This window comes from Erythrolamprus reginae, chromosome Z, assembly GCF_031021105.1.
Source record: "Erythrolamprus reginae isolate rEryReg1 chromosome Z, rEryReg1.hap1, whole genome shotgun sequence".
Lineage (NCBI taxonomy): Eukaryota > Metazoa > Chordata > Lepidosauria > Squamata > Dipsadidae > Erythrolamprus > Erythrolamprus reginae.
The window spans coordinates 49,073,052-49,096,574 of NC_091963.1; the positions used below are offsets into that span (position 1 = coordinate 49,073,052).

Sequence of the window (23,523 nt, forward strand, 5' to 3'; positions counted from 1 at the left end):
CGGATCGCTCGCTTCTCCGTTCAGCAAAGCCATCTGCCCAGGAAAGCGCCGCGCTGGCCAGAGAAGCGAGCGATCCGGGAGTCCGGGACTGTGTGGCTTTCGGCCAGGCTAACGGGAGGCGGCGCGAGGCCGGGCGCTGGGGACGTCTGGGAGGGCGAGGAGGCTGATGGCTGCTGCGTACTCCACTCTCTCTCCGGCTCTCTCTCGCTCTTTCTTTTTCTCTCTGTTGCTGGCGTGGTGAACGAGAGAGAAAGAGAGAGAGAGAAAAAGGAGGGGAGAGAGAATGAGAGAAAGAAAGCAAGAGAAAGAGAGGGAAAGAAAGCAAGAGAGAGAGAGAAAGAAAGGGGGGAAGGAGGGAGAGGGTAAGACATAGAGGGAGGGAAGGAGGGAGAAAGAGAGCAAAAAAGAGAGGAAGAAAGAGGGATGGAGAGAAAGAAGGGAAGGAAGGAAGAGAGAGAAAGAGGGAGGGAGAAATAGAGTGAAATGGAGGAAGAGATATTTTTTTTGTCCAAACTTTTCTTTAGCCCCCCCGCCCCCCTTCAGTGTTCCCCAGAATTTTGAAAACATGAATAATGTGCCGCGGCTCAAAAAAGGTTGGGAAACACTGCTCTAGTACATTCCTCGCACTTGGTTCAGACTTTTTTTTGGTGAAAAACCAAACTCTTATGGTTCAACAAACTCCTTACTCTTCTGATATGGCCCCTGGGGACTTCTGGCTGTTCCTCAAACTCAAGAGGCCATTGAAAAGAACATGATTTCAGACAAGAGATGACATTATAGCTGCAATGACAGCAGAGCTAAATTCCATTCCAAAAGAGGCTTTCTCAGTATGCTTCCAACAATGGCAGCACCGCTGGGAGAGGTGTATGGAATGCCAAGAAGACTACTTTGAGTGTGATTAGATTTCCAATACTCCAGGTATGCCAGTTTTTTCCCCCCCAGCCAAAGGTTGGACACTTTTCTAAGTGTCCAACATATTGTATTTCTGTATGGTTTCGAGGAAGTTCTGTTTTGGACAGGAAGCCTGGGCAGAGAGTGGTAAGGATGGCAGAAAATATTTTTGGAATTTCACTTCTTTCTATCCAGGACATAGCATATAACTAATCTTTGACTAGGGTCTGCAGTATTGTCTGGAACACTGTTCTGTGCACGGCCCTCAAAGTGAATCCACTGACTCAAAAGACCCTTATTTCATGGTAAAATAAACTCTTTATTGATAAAAGCACACACAGCGACAAGAAGATTTTGAACAGCATGGAAAAGGGTGTTATTTCTCTCTTTGGCGCCATGCATCAAAAAAGTCTCGGAAAGGTGCCAAACACGGCCTAATTGGAATTCCTTAGATAACAAGTCCATTTATCATTTAAGCATATGAATCAGCTAACCGAGATCCTGAGCAAAAATCATCCAGCAGAGAATTTCTTTTATTGAGGCAGAAATCATGGTTTTGAAGCCTTGTTCAAACATACCCCCATTCTACAATGTCTTTCATTGAATGGTGTTGGAACCCCACACCCAATTACCCCAAATCTTTTGCCTTTATACTGCCTGGAAGTGACATCACACCCCAAAGAAGCTAAGTCTGTAAGCTAATACCTTTTACTATGCAACTGCTCTTGCCTTCTCAGCAATCTCCTATAGCCAGGGTTTAGCCACTGATTATCCACTTTTATGTCTTTGTTATCCTCCAACTGGGACCACTCCCCCATTGTCATATCAGCCGCATCTAGTGTTCCACGGGTTCACTCAAGTCACTTTCTCCCTCACTTTCACTCTCTGCATCAGCTGGCAACCCCACTGGCCCAGGGTATCCAAAGAGGCCTGGCTCATCCTCCTCAGAATCTGAAATGACCTGAGGTGTACAAGAAGCACTCACAACAAACACTACACATCCTCTCCATGACTGCTTTTCTTTGTTACCTTTTGGGGGGAAGCTTCACAATATCTGAAGCAGGACATCTGGATTCTGTAATAGCTTTATACCATATAGTATCAATCTTGTTACCTCTCAAGACTCTTAACTCTTTTTTCTGCTATGTATTCTAAACTGTCTGATTAATATATAGAGAGTGCATTCAGAAAGTATTCAGACCTACTTTGCGTTTGTCAATTTTGTGATGCTGCATCCTGATTCTGTTATTGAAATTCATTTTTTTCTTATTAATCTACATTTAATCTCATAATGGCAAAGTGAAAACAGAAGTTTAGAAATGTCTGTAAATTTGTCCAAAAAAAAATCTGAAATATCACATTGATATAAGTATTTGCAACAATATGCGTAATTTAGCTCTAGTGCCTCCTATTTCTCTTGATCATTGTTGACATGTTTCTACATCCTGACTGGAATCCACCTGTGGTAAATTGATTGTACAGTACACAGCTCTCCACAGAAGGACTCACAGCCGACAATGCATACTATAGTAGAACAAAAGTCATGAAGTCAAAGGAACTACCTGCATAGCTCAGAGAGGATCATTGCAAGGCGCAGATCTGGGGAAGGCCACAATAAAATTTCTGCCACACTGAAGATTCCTAAGAGCACAATGGCCTCCATAATTCTCAAATGGAAGACGTTTGGCATAACCAGGAGCAGGTCACTCAGTCAAACTGAGCAATGTGGGAAGAATGATCTTAATAAAAAAAAAGTCCAGAGATCTTATGTGATGTGAAGATGTGACAGAGCTCCAGAAGAATAATCATCTACAGTCCTCCACCAATCTGGGTTTTATGGCAGAATGGCTAGATAAAAGCCTCTCCTCAGTGCAAAACACATGAAAAACCATTTGGTGTTTGCAAAAAGAACCCGAAGGACTCTCAAACTGAGAGGAACAAGATTCTCTGGTCTGATGAACCTAAGACTGAACTGTTTGGGTTTAATTCTAAACATAATGTCTGGAGTAAACCAGACACTACTCATCACCTGCCCAATATCATCTCAACAGTGAAGCATGTTGTGGCACCATCATGCTGCAGGGGTGTTTTTCAACAGCAGTGACTGAGAGACTGATCAGGGTTGAGGGAAAGCTGAATGGAGCAAAGTACAGGAAGAATCTCAATGAAAACATGTCTTGCAGCACTCAGGACCTCCAACTGAATTGAAGGTTCACCTTCCAACATAACAATATTAAGCCAAGACAACACAGGAGTGGTTTAGGGACAACTCTGTGAAGTGAAGTGATGTGATCCAGCCAGAGCCCTGACTTGAACTTTATTGAGCATATATAGAGGGACCTAAAAGTGGTTGTCTACCCACAATCACCATCTAATCTGATTGAGTTTGAGAGAATTTGAAAGTAAGAATGGCAGAAAATCTCCCAATCCAGGTGTACAAATCTTGTTGTATCATACCCCAAAAGAGGGTATGAGGCTCTTGTTTATTATTAATTAATTAATTATAATAGAATAGAATAGAATAGAATTTTATTGGCCAAGTGTGATTGAACACACAAGGAATTTGTCTTGGTGCATATGCTCTCAGCGTACATAAAAGAAAAAGATTCATTTGTCAAGAATCATATGGTACAACACTTAATGATTGTAATAGGGGTCAATGAAGAAACAATCAATATTAATAAAAATCTTAGGATACAAGCAACAAGTTACAGCCATACAGTCGTAAGTGGGAGGAAAAGGATGATAGGAATGATGAGAAAAACTAGTAGAAATAGAAGTGCAGATTTGATAAAAAGTCTGACAGTGTTGAGGGAATTATTTGTTTAGTAAAGTGATGGCATTCGGGGGGAAACTGTTCTTGTGTCTAGCTGTCTTGGTGTGCAGTGCTCTGTAGCGAGGTTTTGAAGATAGAAGTTGAAACAGTTTGTGTCCAGGATGCGAGGCGTCAGAAATATTTTCCTCGCTCTCTTCTTGACTCGTGCCGTCTACAGGTCCTCAATGGAAGGCAGGTTGGCAGCAATTCTTTTTTCTGCAGTTCTGATTATCCTCTGAAGTCTGTGTGGGTCCTATTGGGTTGCAGCATCAAACCAGACAGCTATAGAGGTGCATATGACAGACTCAATGATTCCTCTGTAGAACTGTATCAGCAGCTCCTTGGGCAGTTTGAGCTTCCTGAGCGGGTGCAGAAAGAACATTCTTTGTTGTACTTTTTTGATGATGTTTTTGATGTTAGGTTACCATTTTAGATCTTGTGATATGATAGAACCTAGAAATTTGAAAGTCTCTATTGTTGATACTGTTTAGTATTGTGAGAGGTGGAAGGGCGGAAGGGTTTCTCCTAAAGTCTACCACCATTTCTACGGTTTTGAGTGTGTTCAATTCTAGATTGTTCATACCACAAGGATAGTTGTTCAACCTCCCGTTTGTATGCGGATTCACAATTGTCTCAAATGAGTCCGATCACTGTTGTACCATCTGCAAACTTCATTAGTTTAACAGATGGATCGTTTGAGGTGCAGTCATTAGTATATAGAGAGAAGAGAAGTGGTGAGAGTACACAGCCTTTGGGGGCACCTGTGCTAATTGTACATGAATCTGATGTGATTTTTTCCTAGCTTCACCTGCTGCTTCCTGTCTGTTAGGAAGCTTGTGATCCACTTACAAGTGTGTTCAGGGAAGTGTGTTCAGGTAAGAGGGCTTTCATTAGATTTCTATGCCGCCCTTCTCCTCGGACTCAGCACGGCTCAAATCAGGGCAGCTTGCATTGTTGCAGCCAAAGTGCTTCAAGAAAGTACTAAGTGAGGAGTCTGAATATTAATGCTAATGCCAATGTAATATTTCAGTTTTTCCTTTTGCAATTCTCCAAAGTTTGTATTATCCTTATTCTTGCAACAAACAGAACTTTTGCCAGACATCAATACCACTAAGGTATGTAGGAAATATGTTGAATAAATAAGCAGTTTGGTAATATTAATCTATTTAATATTACTAATAGTGCACGATGTCTGTTTAATAAGTTTCTGTCATCATATTAATTTTCTCTCACATGCTTTAAATACATTATTCAGTTTATAGCTTCTGCCATATATATGATAGAAATTAGCTACTAAGTCCACTGTTTTGGCTGTAGAATGTAAGTATCAGGCCCAAAGTCATTATGTAAAGTTAGAGGTTTTGGCCTGACACGGTTAACAGTGATAGGGAAACGGGAGGGGTGAGAGAGAGAGACGGATTGATACCACAACACATTTCAAGGTCAACTAAACTAATGAAGAAGCCAGAAATCCCTGCACCGGATTGGTCCACATGATTGTACTTGTGGGTGCGGGGATGTGAAATGAACCTTAACCTGGATGGGAACTGAAGGGAACGTCAGTGTTGGAATGACAGCCACGAATCCAAAATGGCCATGTTAATAAATCGAACCTTTGTGTGAGAGCACAGGAGTGGAATGTGATTTATTTCTTAGATGCTATTTGGTTCGCTGACTATAAGGCCTAAACAGTGAATAAGTGTACAGTGATACCTCTACTTAAGAACGCCTCTATTTAAGAACTTTTCTAGATAAGAATTGGGTGTTCAAGATTTTTTTGCCTCTAGTTAAGCGCCATTTTCTACTTAAGACCCCGAGCCTGGAAAAATTTCCCATGAAATTTGAGAGCAGCACAAAGGCCTGGCCAGTTTCCTGCCATTCCCCCTTTAATCCCGGGCATGTTGGGCTGCCAGAGGAGCTTTTTGATGGTGCTTAAGGAGGCTTTGGCAGTCCAGAGTTAAAAAAGCATTTTCCTTTCTCTGGGCAGGGTATGGGAGGCAGCCTTGCGCCGGGTGTATGGGAGGCATGTGCTTCTCCTCGCTGTCTCAGAGTCCCTCTTTTTTTTTTTTAAGCCTTAAAGAAAAGGATTTTTTTGATTCTCCTCACCTTACCTTCTTCCTTCGGCAGCGACTGTCCTCCTCCTCTTCTTCCTCCTCTTCCTCCCACCCAAATTCCGAGCTTTTATTTTTTTCCTAATGGGTTTGCATGCATTATTTGCTTTTACATTGATTCCTATTGAAAAAAATGCTTCTACTTAAGAACGCTTCTACTTAAGAACCTGGTCACGGAACGAATTAAGTTCTTAAGTAGAGGTACCACTGTATTGCTAGATCATATACATACAGACATGGCTGATCACTGACATCAATTGCACAGGCACTGCTATATAAACAGAAAATAACTGAATATCATATAGCAACTGCTTGAAGACGGGTCTTCTCTATCATGGAAGGCATTCAATTGAAGACATTGACAAAACTTATAAAAGATAATTAAATAGTTGCTTTGTAAGCATTTATAAAATATTGCACAGCAGGGGATATCAATAATAATAATCAATAACAATTCAGATCCAACTAAACTGTTCTTTTAAAAAATTGTTTAATTCATTGTGGGATATTATAAGTACAATGCATCTTTATTTCAGCAAAATATTTGATGAAGGGTCCAGAGATATGCAAGAAAAAAGATGACAAAATGTGGGATGGATTAGTCTATTATTAGAAGGATAATGGTAGTGGACTCGCCACTCTGAGTTCACTTGGAGAAGGGCAGCTTATAAATCTAATTAAATAATAAACAAACAAATAAATAAGTAAGAAAGATATGGCTGAACAATTGTACCCAAGGTATAGAAATTACTCTGCAGCAAACTGAAAGGAACAGCTGAGGGTCAAAATTCAGGACTCCAATCTAAACTATTAATATTCAATAGTTTTCTAAATGGCTTGGATAAAGAATAATAAATTATGATGATCAAATCTGCAGGAAACAAATACCTATGTAAAAATACTAGATGGCCACCTGACAGCATACTATAGTAGTGCATTCTTTAATTAGATAGAAATTTGGGAGAAGATAGCCATCTAATCCTTGCTTGTATTAAAAATAATAATCAATAAAATATAAGAAATACAAAATAATAATAATTATAAAAGAAGGAAACGTGGATAACTGATGTAGCAAAGCTAGGATATAGCAGAATAGAAGAAAAACTACTGGAGAAGATCACAGATAAGGTTTGAAAATGAAAATGGGAAGATTATGGCAAAAATGTATGACCAGCATTTAGAAAATTATACCCACTGACAATGTATCTATCAATTACAAAAGTCCATACTGCTTAGATTTGTTCTGATACTATGCCAAACATGACTTCCTATATTCTTTCACAGGACTCAATATATATGAAGGCCAATACTGTTGTGAGTGATTCTTGTCCTCCTCAAGCTATGCCTGATCCTGGGGACGATGAGGCAGGCCCCTCAGGATATCCTGGGTTAGGGGGGTTGTCAGAGGGGGCTGATGTTACAATGGAAATTGGTCTCTGTCAGATAGTGAGGGAGACTTATCAAGAGATGAGTGGGTCGATCCATACTATAGAAGGATGCCCAAAAGACGAGAAGAAATCCAAGGCAAAAAGTATTAATCTACAGTAGTAGCTCTGTGGAATTGTGTGATGTCGCTTCCAGGATACAGTAGAAAGAGGAGATGTGGTCTGACAATGTTGATCAAAGAAAGGCCAAAATTTTGTGGTGTTCCTGAACAAAGGTGAAAAAATCTGAGCAATGCCTTTCCAAAAGAGCTGAAAACTACACCAATGTGTTTATAATGAAGTGCAGTGAGCTAATTGACCTTAAGCTTTGATTTATAGCCTTGTAATCTAAGAACTGGCCGAGGAATGGAATATTGGCACACTTCCCAAAGAGTTTGAGTTTCAAGCCGAGATAAAACTGCCTTATTCTTGCTATTTGGCATTTATTTTGCAAAAAATACATATGTATTAAGCTTGTGTGAAAACAAATAAAGATAATATTATTCCAAGAAGTGGGTTTTGGAGTATTGGAAGGTTACCAGAGCCCATGCATAGAACAAATACTAGCTAAAGAACTGGCAGCCATGATATATGTAATAATAATAATGAACCCAAATGTTATACACAATGTAAATATCTGCTATGAACTAACAATAGTAATAAAAAATTTAAATTTAGAATCCATTGAGGGCAAAACTGCTGAAATTTTGTCAAACCAGCTATACAGAGTAATAAATGAAAACAATTTGAAATCTAAAGCTGTCGCACTAATGGCTGATAATACAAACACAAATTTTGGTGGATGAAGACACAAAGGAGTGAATAATGTCTATGTAAAATTACAAGATTTTCTTCAAAAGAAAATACTAAGAATAAGTTGCACATATGTGTAAAATATAATGCACATATTTTGTCAAATGCAATCAACGCAGATCATGCGCCATGCCAATTGATGTAGAAGTAATAATAATGACAATTTATTTGTATTTTAGTTGTTTTACTGTTTGTGTGGCTATTTTAAAAAAAATTGTGAAGGTGTAAATGTTGAATACAAAAAATGTTTAGGCTATTCAAAAGTTAGATGGCTCACTCTAACAACTGCTATAGAGAGTATTTTACAATTATTTGAGCTTCTTGGTTCATATTTTTCAAGTTTAGACAAATGTCCAAAAATTCTGGAATCTTTTTTAAATTATGAATTATCAGATATATTAATGTATTTTGTACATAATCAGGCATCTGTTTTCCACAAAACAATTCAAAAGATTGAAGGTGAACATATTTCAGCTACAGAAGTTAGTCTTGTTTTGTACAATTTTGTCCTTCAATATAAATCACAATTTGAAGAAAAGATAATTCCTTTAATAATAAAAAGAAAATTGTCAAAATTAGAGTAATCAAATCCAGGCATAATGGAAAAGTTTACAAAAGAAGTGTAGAATTTTTTACCAAACATGTTTCCAATATTGTAGAAGAATGGTCTGAAACAAATATCACAGGAAATATTTATTTTATTTATTTATTATTTAGATTTGTATGCCGCCCCTCTCCGAAGACTCGGGGCGGCTCACAACAGAATAGAACAAATCATAAATAATCAGAAAACTTTAAAATTTATACAAGCTTTAAAAGAACCCCATAAACTAACAGACGCACACACAAACATACCATGCATAAATTAAACATGCCCGGGGGAGGTGACGGCACAGGTGGGTTTTAAGGAGTTTACGGAAGGCAGGGAGAGTAGGGGCAGTTCTAATCTCTGGGGGGAGTTGGTTCCAGAGAGTCGGTGCCGCCACAGAGAAGGCTCTTCCCCTGGGGCCCGCCAACCGACATTGTTTAGTTGACGGGACCCGGAGAAGGCCCACTCTGTGGGACCTAATTGGTCGCTGGGATTCGTGCGGCAGTAGGCGGTCTCGGAGATATTCTGGTCCAGTGCCATGAAGGGCTTTAAAGGTCATAACCAACACTTTGAATTGTGACCGGAAATTGATCGGCAGCCAATGCAGACTGCGGAGTGATGGTGAAACATGGGCATACCTGGGTAAGCCCATGACTGCTCTTGCAGCTGCATTCTGCACGATCTGAAGTTTCCGAACACTTTTCAATGGTGCAGTTTCCAATGGTGCTTTTTTACTTCATTGCAAGTAAATTGGGCAGATATTGAAAATTGTGTTGAGTTTTTATCGAAAGAAATGCCTGATATCAAAATTGATGTCAATTGTCTGAAAAAATTAGAAGACTGAAACATAGAAACAAAGAAGATTGATGGCAGAAAAAGACCTCATGGTCCATCTAGTCTGCCCTTATACTATTTCCTGTATTTTATCTTAGGATAGATATGTGTTTATCCCAGGCATGTTTAAATTCAGTTACTGTGGATTTACCACGTCTGCTGGAAGTTTGTTCCAAGCATCTACTACTCTTTCAGTAAAATAATATTTTCTCATGTTACTTCTGATCTTTTCCCCAACTAACCTAAGATTGTGCCCCCTTGTTCTTGTGTTCACTTTCCTATTAAAAACAATTCCCTCCTGAACCTTATTTAACCCTTTAACATATTTAAATGTTTCAATCATGTACCCCTTTCCCTTCGGTCCTCCAGACTATGCAGATTGAGTTCATTAAGTAGGTTTTATGCTTAAGACCTTCCACCATTTTTGTAGCCCGTCTTTGGACCCGTTGAATTTTATCAATATCTTTTTGTAGGTGAGGTCTCCAGAACTGAACACAATGTGGTCTCACCAGTGCTCTATATAGCAGGATTACAATCCCCCTTTTTCTGCTTGCTTTACCTCTAGCTATGCAACCAAGCATTCTATTTGCTATCCCTACCACCTGACCGCACTGTTCACCATTTTGAGACTGTCAGGAATCACTACCCCTAAATCCTTCTATTCTGAAGTTTTTGCTAACACAGAACTGCCAATACTATATTCAGATTGAGAATTTCTTTTCCCCAAGTGCATTATTTTACATTTGGAGACATTAAACTGCAGTTTCCATTGCTTTGACCACTTATCTAGTAAAGCTAAATCATTTGCCATATTATAGATACCTCCAGGAATATCAACCGTATTGCACACTTAAAGTCATCGGCAAATAGGCAAACCTTCCCTACCAAACCTTCTCCTATGTCACTCACAAACAGAATAGGACCCAGAACAGACCCTTGTGGCACACCGCTTGTAACCAGTCTCTGCTCAGAATACTCGCCATTAACAATAATCCTCTGATGTCTACGCTTCAGCCAGCTGCAAATCCACTGAACTATCCATCATTTTAACTATAACTGATGTCAAGCTAACTGGCCTGTGCTTACTAGCTTCTTTGCTACTGCCCTTTTTATGGATAGGCACCACACTGGCCATTCTCCAATTATCAGAAACATCTCCTGTTAGCAGGGATTGGTTCTTTGCAGATTTGGCAATTGCTTCCTCTTTTGAGGTTTTATTTATTTTTATTTATTTATTTATTTATTATTAGAGTAGAAAGGGACCTTACAGGTCATTGAGTCCAACCCCCTGCTTAAGCAGGAAATCCTACAGCACCCCAGCCAAATGGCAGTCCAATCTCCTCTTGAAAATGTCCAAAGTTGAGGAATTGACAACCTCCGCTGGCAGGCCGTTCCACTGATTGATCTCTCTCACCGTCAGGAAGTTTTTCCTTATCTCCAGGTTGAATCTTTCCTTGGTCAGCTTCCAACCATTGTTCCTTGTCCAGCCCTCTGGTGCCTTGGAAAATAGTGTGACCCCCTCCGTGGCAACCCCTTAAGTACCTGTATACAGCTATCATGTCCCCCCTAGCACTTCTTTTTACTAAACTATCCATGCCCAACTCCAGCAACCTTTCCTCGTATGGCCTGGTCTCTAGTCCCTTTATCATTTTAGTTGCTCTTTTCTGCACCCTTTCCAGAGTCTCCATATCTCTTTTGAAGTGTGGTGACCAGAACTGGATGCAATACTCCAGGTGCGATCTGACCAGGGCCTTATAGATTGGTATTATTACCTCTCTGGTCTTGGAGTGTATCCCCCTGTTCATGCAGCTTAGGATTGTGTTGGCTTTTTTAGCCACTGCTGCACATTGCTAGTCCATGTTTAGCTGGTTATCCACCAAGACTCCAAGATCCCTTTCACAGTCACTTATGGTGAGTGTGGTTTCACCCAGTTTGTATGCATGTTTTGGGTTTTTCTTGCCTAGGTGCAGGATTTTACTTTTCTCTACATTGAACTTCATTTTGTTCATTTCGGCCCACTGTACAAGTCTATCTAGATCTTTCTGTATCCTGTGCCTATCCTCTGGGGTGTTGGCCAATCCCGCCAGCTTGGTGTCATCTGCGAATTTAATTAATTCCCCCTCTATTCCCTCATCTAGGTCGTTGATAAATATGTTAAAGAGTACTGGGCGTAGGACTGATCTCTGTGGTCCCCCGCTGCCTACCTCTATCCATGTGGACTTAGTCCTATTGAGGGCTACACGCTAGGTGCGATTGGTCAGCCAGTTTTCAATCCATCTTATTGTGTTACTGTCGAAGAATGAAATGAGGTTGGTTTGGCATTGTTTCTGACGAATCCGTGTTGGCTGGTGGTTATTACATTGTTCGATTCAAGGTATTGACAGATCTGTTTCTTGATTATCTTTTCTAATATTTTCCCAGGAATAGACGTTAGGCTGATCGGTCTGTAATTTCCTGGGTCTGTTTTTTTGCCTTTTTTGTAAATAGGGACGATGTCAGCTCGTTTCTAATCATCTGGTAGATCTCCTGTGATCCAGTATTTTTGAAAGATGTGGTACAGAGGTTCAGTGATGACATCAGCAAGCTCCTTTAGGACTCTGGAACGCAGTCCATCTGGTCCTGGTGATTTGTATTCATTGAGTTCCAATAGGTGGTCTCTTACTGTATTTTTATTAAAGTAGTGATTTGTTCCAGTTTTGATTTCTGCAGCTGTGATACAAGCTCGTTGTTTTGTTGTTTCTTTGTGCATGAAAACCGATGCGAAAAAGGTATTGAGCAGTTCTGCTTTCTCTTTATTGTCTGTTACTTCTGTGCAGTCTCCTCTTTTTAGTGGACCGACTGCTTCCTTGATTTTTTTGGGTGTTTATGTGTTGGAAGAAGCTTTTTTTATTGTCTTGGACTTTTGTTGCTAGGCTTAGTTTGTACTGGGCTTTTGCTGTCCTGATTTTTTCTTTGCAGATTCTGGCTGTTTGTTCTGGCTGCAAAGAAAAAAATGGTTATGTGCCCTTCTTTCCATTTTTTGTATCTGTCTTTTTTTTCATTCAGTTTGTTTGTTAGGTCTTTGTGTAACCAAGCTGGTTTCTTTTTGGATTTTGAGTGTTTCTTTTTCATCGGGATAGCATTGTTTTGGGCTTTTGTGATCGTGGTTTTTAAGATTTCCCAAGCTTCTTGCATGGTTTTGCCTTTTAGGACTGTTGTCCAAGGGATATTGGACAGGTTTTCTCTACGTTTATTGAAGTCTGCTTTTTTAAAATCTGGGATTATGGTGTTGTTGGGTCCAGTTGGTTGTGTTGATATTATATTGAATTTGAGGATGTTGTGGTCACTTTCACCCAGCACTCCATCTGTTTCGATCCCTACTATCACTACTTCTCTGTTTGTGAGAATTAGGTCCAGTGTGGCTGCCCCTCTAGTTCCCTCCTCTACTTTTTGGACTATGAAGTTGTCTGCAAGGTTTCATGACTGTGCTATTTGGAACTTGGGCAATGGGGGCTGGCGGTGGGGCATAGTGGTGCTGTGGGGGCTGGCGGTAGGGTCTGGCGGAGTCACAGGGGCTGGTGGCGGGGCTTAGTGGGGTCGCGGGGGCTGGTGGTAGGACTATTGGTGGTGGTGGCGGGGCTGTGGGTGCTGGTGGCAGGGCTATGGGGGCTGGCGGAGGGGAGTGGCAGGGCGGCAGGGACTGGTGGCGGGGCCGCAGGGGCTGGCGGTGGGGCATGGTGGTGCTGTGGGGGCTGGTGGTAGGGTCTGGCAGAGCCACAGGGGCTGATGGCAGGGCCTGGTGGGGTTGCAGGGGCTGGTGGTGGGACTGTGGGTGGTGGTGGTGGGGCTGCAGGGGCTTGTGGTGGGGCCGCAGGGGCTGGCGGAGGGGCCTGGCAGGGTGGCGTGGTGATGTCAAAGATACTTCGGAGCAGGGGTGGGCCTCAAACTGGAACGGCAGGAATGCCGTTCCAGTGACAGCAATGGAGCACGTAGGCTCACTCCATTGCTGCCCAGCATGCATGTACTGTGCAATGCAATCAGCACGATTCTGCTAAAAATTACCATTTTTTTGCTTCCACACATGCGCAGAAGCTAAGAAACTGACAATTTTTGCTGCCGGAAAGAGTGCAGCAGCAAAATCTCACGGCTACACCTAGAGCGGCAGCTGGGGCTGCAAACAAAAGCGGCCTGCCCCACTTCCAGCCGCATGGCCTGCTCTTTGATCTGCTAGGTCGCAGCGCAGGGGAGCACAGAACAGGCTGCACAACCAGAATTGGGGCCACCCGGCCTGCTCCCTGTGCTGTGGCCTGCAGGAGAGGACCCAGGTAAGCAGGGGTGAGGGGCATGGCAAGGCAAGTGACGGGGAAAGTGAGGGTGATCAGCCCAGCAGGGCGAGCGGCAAGAGAAGCGAGGGTGATCGATATGACCTGGCGGGGCCACGGGCTGGCGGTGGTACATGGCGGGGCCACAAGGGCTGGTGGCAGTGCCTGGTGGGTGCGGGGGCTGGTGGGGTGATTGCTGGGCCTGCTGGTACGGCCGTGAGGGCTGGTGGTGGGGCCACAGGGGCTGGTGGCTGGATCGCGGGGGCTGGTGGAGGGGCCTGGTGGGGCCACGTCGGTTGGTGGCATGGCTTGGCAGGGTGGCGTGGCCTGGTGGAGTGGCGCAGTCTGGCAGGGCTGTGGGAAGTGGTGGGGCTGCAGACATATAGGGCTGGCATCCTCTGCTGGCAGATCTTACCTTGTTTTGCCGATTCTGGGTGACCGGCAGCTCTTATCTCCAATTTCTGGGTTTTTTGCTTCCGCATACTCACGGAAGCAAAAACCCCTGGTAATTGCACGTAAGCTAAATCCCAGAAGCTAAATCACGTGCCCGGAACGGGGTGTGCACATGCGCGCGCTCCCTGCATGTTCCGGTAGGGCTGGGATTTGTACGCGCCCTTGCTTTGGAGACAGTGTATGTGGAAGGTGGAGTGGGTAATACTCCCTAGTAGGGTGTTTTTGATCACAAAGCCCACCCAGTATTCCCTAGTCTCATTTGATGGCATTTCTTGCCAGAAGAATGAGAAGTTTCTCTCCTTAACATATCCTGAGTCCGAGGACCTTGTCTCTTGAAAGGTAATGATGTCCATTTGCAGTCTACTCAGCTCCATATCGATAACAGCAATCTTGCATACGTCATCTATTTCTTGCAGAACAATAGAAAAACCGAATGTCATCGTCCGAACATTCCAAGTGCCCAACTTTAGGGCTAAAGTCTTCTTATGATTATTGCACAGTGCAGTTATCAGTCTGCTTATCATTATTCCAGTGAGACATATTAACCTCTCCCATCATCGAAAACAGCCCCTGGTGTCACGCTCTATGCTAATCAAGCAAAGACTTATAACCAGTGACTGCTGCTTTTCCAGATTTTTTTCAGTGCTGTATGCAAAGCTGGAATGTCCTCTCCAGAGCATGAGGCCTGGGCAGGTTAGTATAGAGGATAGACTGCTACCCAAGTAGCAAATCTACTCTCTCCACATAGCTGAAATAATCCAATGGAACGGCATAGTTGATATGACTGGTTCCAGCTGTATTGCAGGAGTTATCAGAATATGGCTGTACATAGTCACAAACTCCTTCCAGGACTCCAGCTCTGGATTTTGCCTCAAGGTTTACTCCTGAAGCCTTTTCCAATAATGGATATAGCCATTAATTAATATAAATATTTTATTTCTTCTTTCTTTATAGTGTAAATTTAAAAAAAGTTGTCCAGAAAGAAAAGTTGGAGAATTCTTACCTATATGATAAAAAGATCCCTTCAGAATCCAAAGTAAGCTGTACTCTTCCATTTTCATTTGACACATCTGAAATTAAAAGATATGGGAGTTTTCAGAATGTTAAGTGCCAAATGCATAAATATTAGACCTTTGGTTGGAGATACCACGAGTCTACGGAGAGGGGCAGCATACAAATCTAATAAATAAATAAATAAATAAATAAATAAAACAATACTGTGCAACTGGAGAACATGCACAATTACACCTTGGGAATATTTGTAAAACCTGTAATTTCTATGCTATGCTTAAAATATTTTTAATAAGCACTATATAATAAATAGTCTTTAACATTATACATGGAAAGTTTTAGTTTTGTATTTAGTTTTATATTTCAATAACTGATAATAGCTACATGGTACCATACTAAAAAGCAAACACAATATGATATTAGAGAAATAAAATTGCATCGCAAAATGTGTCATGTTAATAGTTGAATCAAGAGCTCTGATAAATCAAATTTCATACATTTCTTCCTCCCTATAAATTCTACTAATGGGCATTAATGCTAAATATTAAAATACAAACATTTCAATTTAGTTTCCAGATTGATTGTAGCACATTTCTTCTGAAAGACAGTAAAAATTTGATTTCAAGGACCTAAGTGATTTTATAACACATTAAATTTGACAAAATTTCTTAATTCAAGGTTTTTGGAAAGGCACTTCAAAAATCAAAACGGATGGGCCAAAGGGAAGGTAAGCAGTATTAAAAGTACAAACACTGATGGAAAGATACTGAGAAAACTATTGAGATAACTTAAAATTTAATCCTGTTTTGGTGATGTGTTAAGAAAGTCCCCTCTGTGTTATCTCCCAAATTTAATGATTGTCATTTCACCCCCATCCAAGGTATTTTTAAAGATGTTGAAGAGCATTAGTGCTAGGATAGAGCCTTTAAGGACCCCGGTGCATACTTCCCTCGATAAATATAAATCTATTAAGGATCATAGTTGGGTATAGCAATTCAACCAATCACAAATTCATCAGATAGTGGAAACATTCATCTCACATTGTTGCATTTTATAAACAATGTCAATTTTGTTATTGAAACCTGTATTTTAAAACCACAACATTCTCTTGGTCTACTAATCTAATAACTTTATCAAAAGAAGCGGTATGATTTATTTGGCAATGTCTATCTTTAGCATAGTTTCACTTTTCTTTCTATATGCTTTCAAACCTACTGCTTATCTTTTCTAGGATTTTGGGGGGGGTATTGATATCATACTGATTGCTCTACAGGTACTTATAAGCACACTTCCCCCCTTTTTAAAAGATTGCAATAACAGAAGATCATCCATTTTTATTTTGAAAAAAAAAATCAATTCATAGAGCTAATTGATTAGAAGCATTATAGTAACCCAGAACTTTGGACATGCTATAAACTTAGCAGAATGGGGAAGAATTGGGAATTATAAATTAACACTAGCCACACCATACAAGGAAAATATGTATAAAATGTTCTACCGTTGGCATCTCCCCCCAGCGCAATTAAATAAAATGTACCCAACAATATCACCAATCTGCTGGAAATGCAAGAGGGAAATAGGATCATATTATGGTGGACTTGTCCAGTCGCAAAAAACTATTGGAAGAGGGTCAAAAAATGTCTTGAACAAATTACTCTATAAACAATCAAATTAAAACCTGAACTATTTCTATTAGGTATTGCAAGACAGAAATTTGCCAAAAAAGTAATATACCTGATCCTACACATTACAACAGCTGCCAGACTGCTCTACGCACAAACATGGAGGAAACAACCTGCCCCATCAACTCTAACCTTAATAATTAAAACCATGGAATGTGCAGAGATGACAAAAATGACCCTCAAACTCCAAGAAAAAGACGAATTTGACTTTTATAGCGCATGGGGAAACTGGTATAAATGATTAGAACAGAAAAAATATTTGCAAAACCTAAAAGATGTAATACCTCAGCACCGAAGATATATAAAATAACCAGGCTACCCCACTAATCGATGGAACCCAAAATCATCCATAACATACCCAGTACAAACTCTGAAGAACACTACATTACAAACCAGCAGATTACATATCAACATACTTCACCTTCGTACACACCCATCCATATACATTATTTCCGATAAAACATTTTTCCTTTCCTTTTTAACTCATGATAATACGTATGGAAAACAAGAATTTGCTAACTATACAAAATACTCTTGAACAGTTCGCTCAACCTCAAAAGCCAACAGAAACAGTTGGCTGCTCCCCTTTCCCTTTCTATTTTTCTCTTTCTTTCTCTCCTTTTCTATTTCTATCTACCCAACTGATTTATAATGTAATTCATTGAATTGTATCTTTGTAAATATCTTATCAACTTTGTATGTTTTAATTGTTCAAATAAAGTCTATTTTAAAATTTAAAAAAAGAAGTATTATAGTAACAAAAATTCCCATAATTGTCCATATTATCTTCTACTTAAATATAGTGTGTGTGAGAGAAAGTGAGGAAGGCTAATCCAATTATATTATTTATTAATTGTAGACAACTTTACAATATAAATTTGTAGTTCAATTTTTTTTTCTCGTTGTAAGATGCATATAGATCTTTATTATTATTACTTATTATTATTTATTACTTTATTATTATTAAAGTTATAAAAGAAAAATAATTTGCTGCTTGGATAATCTAAACATTTTGAATTTCAAATTTTACAAATCAAGATGAAAGGACAAATAATATAACCAGAAGAATATTGGTTATATTCCTTTTCTGTAAAAAAAAAAAAAAAAAAAAAAAGTTAATGTTCGATCATGATTAATCACCATGGTTTCTGCTCTGAACTAACTCAAGAAAAAAAAATCATATAGCAACATGTATATTTTTTAAAGGGCACAATCTGTGATCTTAGAGAAGAAAAGGGGGAATTGCATATTTTTAAAATACCACATACTTTCATTTTAACATATTTAGATCTTAATAATTTAGTGATTTATTCAGTTTTAATTTATACCTTCAAAACATACCGAGATGCCACTGGAGATTATAACAGTGGTCTTGGTTAAGTCAAATAATAATTAGAGCTTTCACTTTAAAGATGAGATTATTTTTAATTATTGAGTGAAGTACTTGAGGTACTATACTTATATAATTACGCTACTCATTAAATGGTTATTGAAAGCTGAAATGTAATTTTAATGACAGCTACCTATTTTTCTTTGCACACTTTGTAGATGACAGATCAGTCAAGAATACTAGTTTGCTCTAAATTTCTTGCAGCTGCAGTTGAGCTTTCAGGTGTAAAACAATTAAGCTGTGCTTATTTTAAAACTTTTTTAAAAGGATGCTCTCTCAATTACGCAGTATTTTTATAAATGCAGAATAGCAAGGAAAGTAAATTGGCAACCAAGAAGAATAAGTGGATATTTTTCTGTAGTGACAAGCAGACACAGTATACAAATATAATGCTAATATATACAATTCTTGACTTCTAGCCCTTGGAAGAAAACTGCTGGGGCGGTGGGGGAGGGGTCAAAAGATATGGCAATACTGTACTATCTAATACTAATAATTATAAATGTAAAAAGATTCCTGCTGAGCCAGAATTTACTGTAGTTTATTTTTATAAAGATTTTTAGGTTTATAACTTAAGAATACTTTCCAATTGATTTGAAGATCAAAATATAATACAATCAAGTCTTCTTTCTTTTTCATTGTGAAAATCAAACAGATTTGTTTCATTAACAATATTAAATACAGTATTTTAAAATTATCTGCATAGGGAAAAGCATTATAATTTAGAAAAAGATCAATTGCTTTGTTCCTAGTTGAAATTAATTATACCAAATATTTATGAAAACATCGGTTCCATACAATTATACATTTTTAATTCTAGCATTGATAAGTTCCAGTTTTTTTTCTATTGCAGCATGGCAGTTGAAAAATTAAAAATGTTATGGGGAACATACAACTTGGAAGTTTTATATACCACACATGAAATTTCTCTCTCTATAAAACAAAACCCATGTATAAAAAATTGTTAAAAACCCCCCATTAAGATAAAACTCAGTACAGTACAGTGGTACCTCTACTTACAAATGCCTCTACTTAAGAACTTTTCTAAATAAGAACCGAGTGTTCACTGCTAAGTGATGCAATCCGGTGATGTTTTACTTTATGATTGCATTACTTAGCAACAGAAACTCCTGTCACAATTACTGCAGTTAAAGTATAACTTTAAATATCTACAATCAAAGTTTTTTTTTTCTGTTTTGAACTTTTCACTCTATTTTTCTACCTGCCCTATATTTTGTACTATTTTTTTGTAATTACAATATTGAATTGTACTTGAACCCCCCCCACAAAAGCTTCATGGTTATTCTGTGTTATTATGATGCTTTTAAAAATGTCAGTTACCAGAAGATTCTATACTTAAGCAAAATTAAAATAATCCATATTAAAATATAATTGCTTATCCCATTACTTTCTTTAGCTCTATTTGTAACTACAAGTATATCCAACATATGAGAAGTATTAATTAATTAAATGTATATGGCTGCTAAACTTACTCAAGGTGATTCCAGGGAAGGATCTGTACAAAAACCAGTAAATCCCATTCCCCTGGCAACAATCATACCAGTCACTTGATGGGTTCCATACAGTGAAGTGCTACCAAATTTTTACTACCATAAATTACAATTGCAGGTAAGTGTTCCACAAAGTGTCCCAACCCTGTGCCATGAATAGCTTTATAAATAACAACTACCGTGTTTCCCCGATAGTAAGACCCCCCCGATTGTAAGACATATGGGGGGTTTCAGGGGGGTCGGCTTATATAAGCCATACCCCGAAAGTAAGACATATGTCTTACTTTCGGGGAAACACGGTATAAACGGTATTGCGGGGGGGGGGGGCGATGACATTGCTTCCAAGCTCCCCGCGCGCCCCTCGCCTTCGCTCGCCGCGGCCTCTTCCACCGCCTCTTCCCCTGCCGAAGCTCAGCTGCAAGCGGCCAGCGAGGCCGCTTGCAGCTTCGCTCGCCTTCCAAGCTCCCCGCGCGCCTTCGCATTCTCCCCGCGTGCCTTCGCCTTCCAAGCTCCCCGCGCGCATTGCTTCCAAGCTCCCCGCGCGCCTTCGCTCGCCTTCGCTCGCCACCGCCTCTTCCCCTGCCGAAGCTCAGCTGCAAGCGGCCAGCGAGGCCGATCGGCTCCGAGGCGAGCGGCCGGAGCTGCGCCCTCCTTCGCCCGCCTCCTTTCCGCTCGCCTCGGAGCCGAGCGGCCTCGCTGGCCGCTTGCAGCTGAGCCTCGGCAGGGGAAGAGGCGGTGGCGCCGCGGCGAGCGAAGGCGAGGGGCGCGCAGGGAGCTGCGCCCTCCTTCACCAGCCTCCTTTCCGGCAGCTCCCTGCGCGCCCCTCGCCTTCGCTCGCCGCGGCGCCACCGCCTCTTCCCCTGCCAAGGCTCAGCTGCAAGCGGCCAGCGAGGCCGCTCGGCTCCGAGGCGAGCGGAAAGGAGGCGGGCGAAGGAGGGCGCAGCTCCGGCCGCTCGCCTCGGAGCCGATCGGCCTCGCTGGCCGCTTGCAGCTGAGCTTCGGCAGGGGAAGAGGCGGTGGCGAGCGAAGGCGAGCGAAGGCGCGCGGGGAGCTTGGAAGCAATGCGCGCGGGGAGCTTGGAAGGCGAAGGCACGCGGGGAGAATGCGAAGGCGCGCGGGGAGCTTTTTTGACTGCCCATCCACCCCTTGACCTGCCTTTAGCCAGCCAGCCGAGCGTCCGTGTCGCCGCGGAGTTGGCCTCCCCTGCCGAGAAACATTGCCGGGAGCGGCGAGGGGATGCAACCCGCCGAACGTCGAGGTCGGCGCCCGCCTCCTTTCCGGCAGCTCCCCGCGCCCGAAGACGAGCCGGCCCCGGTGCCCGGGACAATGTAAGACATACCCCCAAAGTAAGACACAGTGGGGCTTTTGGGGGTAAAAAGATAGTAAGACACTGCCTTACTATCGGGGAAACACGGTAGTACCCTCAGTTACACTTGGATCCTAATAAAGAGTCAATTCATCTCATGGTGAAGTGTTATTACATGGGCACTCTGAGATACATTCATGATTACTTGAAGCACAATATTCTAATCCTATGGCAGTTTCAGTTTATTTTTCAAGGATACTTGATTTGAAGGCATAAAGCTAACTGAGACAGAGCATAAATGACCATTAATTTGACCTCTCATTCCAGAAAAAGAAACAGTATCCAAGACAGAATTGTACAAAAACATTCCTGCAGGTTGTTAATCCAGCAGGAATCAGGAATCCAAAAAGACTACTAACTGCAAATTAATTCCATTTGGGGGAGTGTAATCCAATTCAGGACCCACAGACATAGAATTTTCAGAGTGTTGGGAAATCTTAAAACTTACAGCTACTTGCTAGATTTGAGATCAAGCTTGTTTTTGCAAATCATACTCCTACAGCCTCCAGCTACTGGGCTTCCTTGGTTGGAACAAAATAATGTGCATTAGCTCCTTCCCAATACTGATAAATGACCCAATATTCATGTAGATGTTAAATGACAGAGTAGAGCTGTTTGGAATGCAACGATAAGCTCCAACTACCACAGCAAATAAGAGGAAAAGCTTCTTTACACAAAATACAACTTTGTAAATAACAAACTCAATGACTCAAGACCCTTCCCACCACTAAAAGGTCCAAACAACAAAGAAAGCTACGATGAAACAGTCAAAGCTAACCTCTTCAATACATTCTTTGGCTCAATCTTTGTAAATAGCTATGGCTGAAACCCAAAATTCCCTAATCATACCTCAAATACTCACAATGATTTAACACATAAAGACTTCACTGAAGAAAACATTGAAAAAGCACTAGGTGGCCTAGGTGTCAATTAGAACTGATGGAGTATGTGCATACTTCCTAAAAAAGCTCTCCACATCCATAACTGAACCACTAAACCTAATCTTTGAAAAATCCTACAGGACCAGTTCCCTACCAAACCTATGGTCACTAGCCACGGTCATCCCCATCTTCAAAAAGGGAGATCCCAGTCTAGAACAAAACTACAGGCTAATCTCTCTATGCTGCGTCACATGTAAAGTCTTCGGAGAGGGGTGGCATACAAATCTAATAAAACTTAAACTTAACTTAAAGTCATGGAATCAATTATAAATCATAAATCAATCCATTACACTACACCTAGAAACTAACAACCCACTTACAAACAAGCAATTCAGCATCAGGAAAAAATTATCCTGCAATCTATAATTATTACACTGCAAAAAACATATGGAACTCAAAACTTGACTAAGGCAAAGTAATAGACACAATTTATACAGACGTCTGTAAAGCCTTTGATTCAGTAGTTCATGTAGCCTTCAATTCAGTAGTTCTGTAGGATGCTGTAGGATTTCAGTTTCAAACTACTTCTGAAACTGAAATCCTACAGCATCTCTGGACCATTACGTGACTGGATAACTGCATTCCTGTCAAGCAGACAAGTGGTCAAAATAGGGACCCTTCTATTTAATCCTGTTCCTGTTAAAGCGATGTACCCCAAGGCACTCTTTACACTCTATATAAATGACCTTTGAAATCACAATACAAGCAACTGTGTTCTCCTCACCAATGGTGTAAAATTCTTCAACAACACCAACAATACTGCTACCCTCCAAAAAGACCTTGACTCTGTGTCAGAATGGTCAAACACTTGGCAACTCCAAATTTCAACCGACAAATGTTCTGTCCTACACATTGGCAAAAAGAATCAGAATACAATATAGAAGCTGAATAAACAATACCTTGCAGATGACGGTCACTCTGTAAAAGACCTTGAAATACTCATGTCAAATGACCTAAGTACCAACGCCCACTGCAACTACATTGCCAAAAAGGCTTCAAGAGTTGTTAACCTAATCTTGCATAGATACTTCTCTGGTAATATCACACTATTAACCACAGCAAAATATTTGCCAGACCAATCCTTGAATACAGCTCATCTGTCTAGAACAGGGGTGGGTAATTAATTTTGCCATGGGGCCTCATGAGAAATTGGGATGGTTTTAGAGTGCCGGATTAATATAATTTACTCAGTTCTACCCAATACTCTATATTATTGGGTAGAACTGAGTTAATTATATTATAATTATAATTATATATTATGTTATATGATATATGATGATATATGATATTATTATATATTATAATTATATTATAATTATAAATTAATTGCCCACCCTTTCCTTCCTTGTTCCCTCCATTTCTCCTTCCTTCCTTCCTTCCTACCTACCTAC

At 40.6% G+C, this 23,523-nt stretch overlaps 1 protein-coding gene across 4 annotated transcripts in view; it reads right to left on the reverse strand.

The window, feature by feature from the left end:
- The window catches only part of TBC1D5 (TBC1 domain family member 5), a 584,043-nt gene that overhangs the window by 251,391 nt on the left and 309,129 nt on the right, over positions 1-23,523 (reverse strand). For 3 of the 4 annotated variants that reach the window (XM_070727730.1, XM_070727729.1, XM_070727731.1), the window contains one exon: positions 15,235-15,301. The exons of the other annotated variant lie outside the window; for it this stretch is intronic. In XM_070727730.1, the coding sequence (XP_070583831.1) occupies positions 15,235-15,301 (67 nt within the window). The remainder of the gene's footprint in view (positions 1-15,234; positions 15,302-23,523) is intronic. 4 annotated transcript variants of the gene reach the window in all.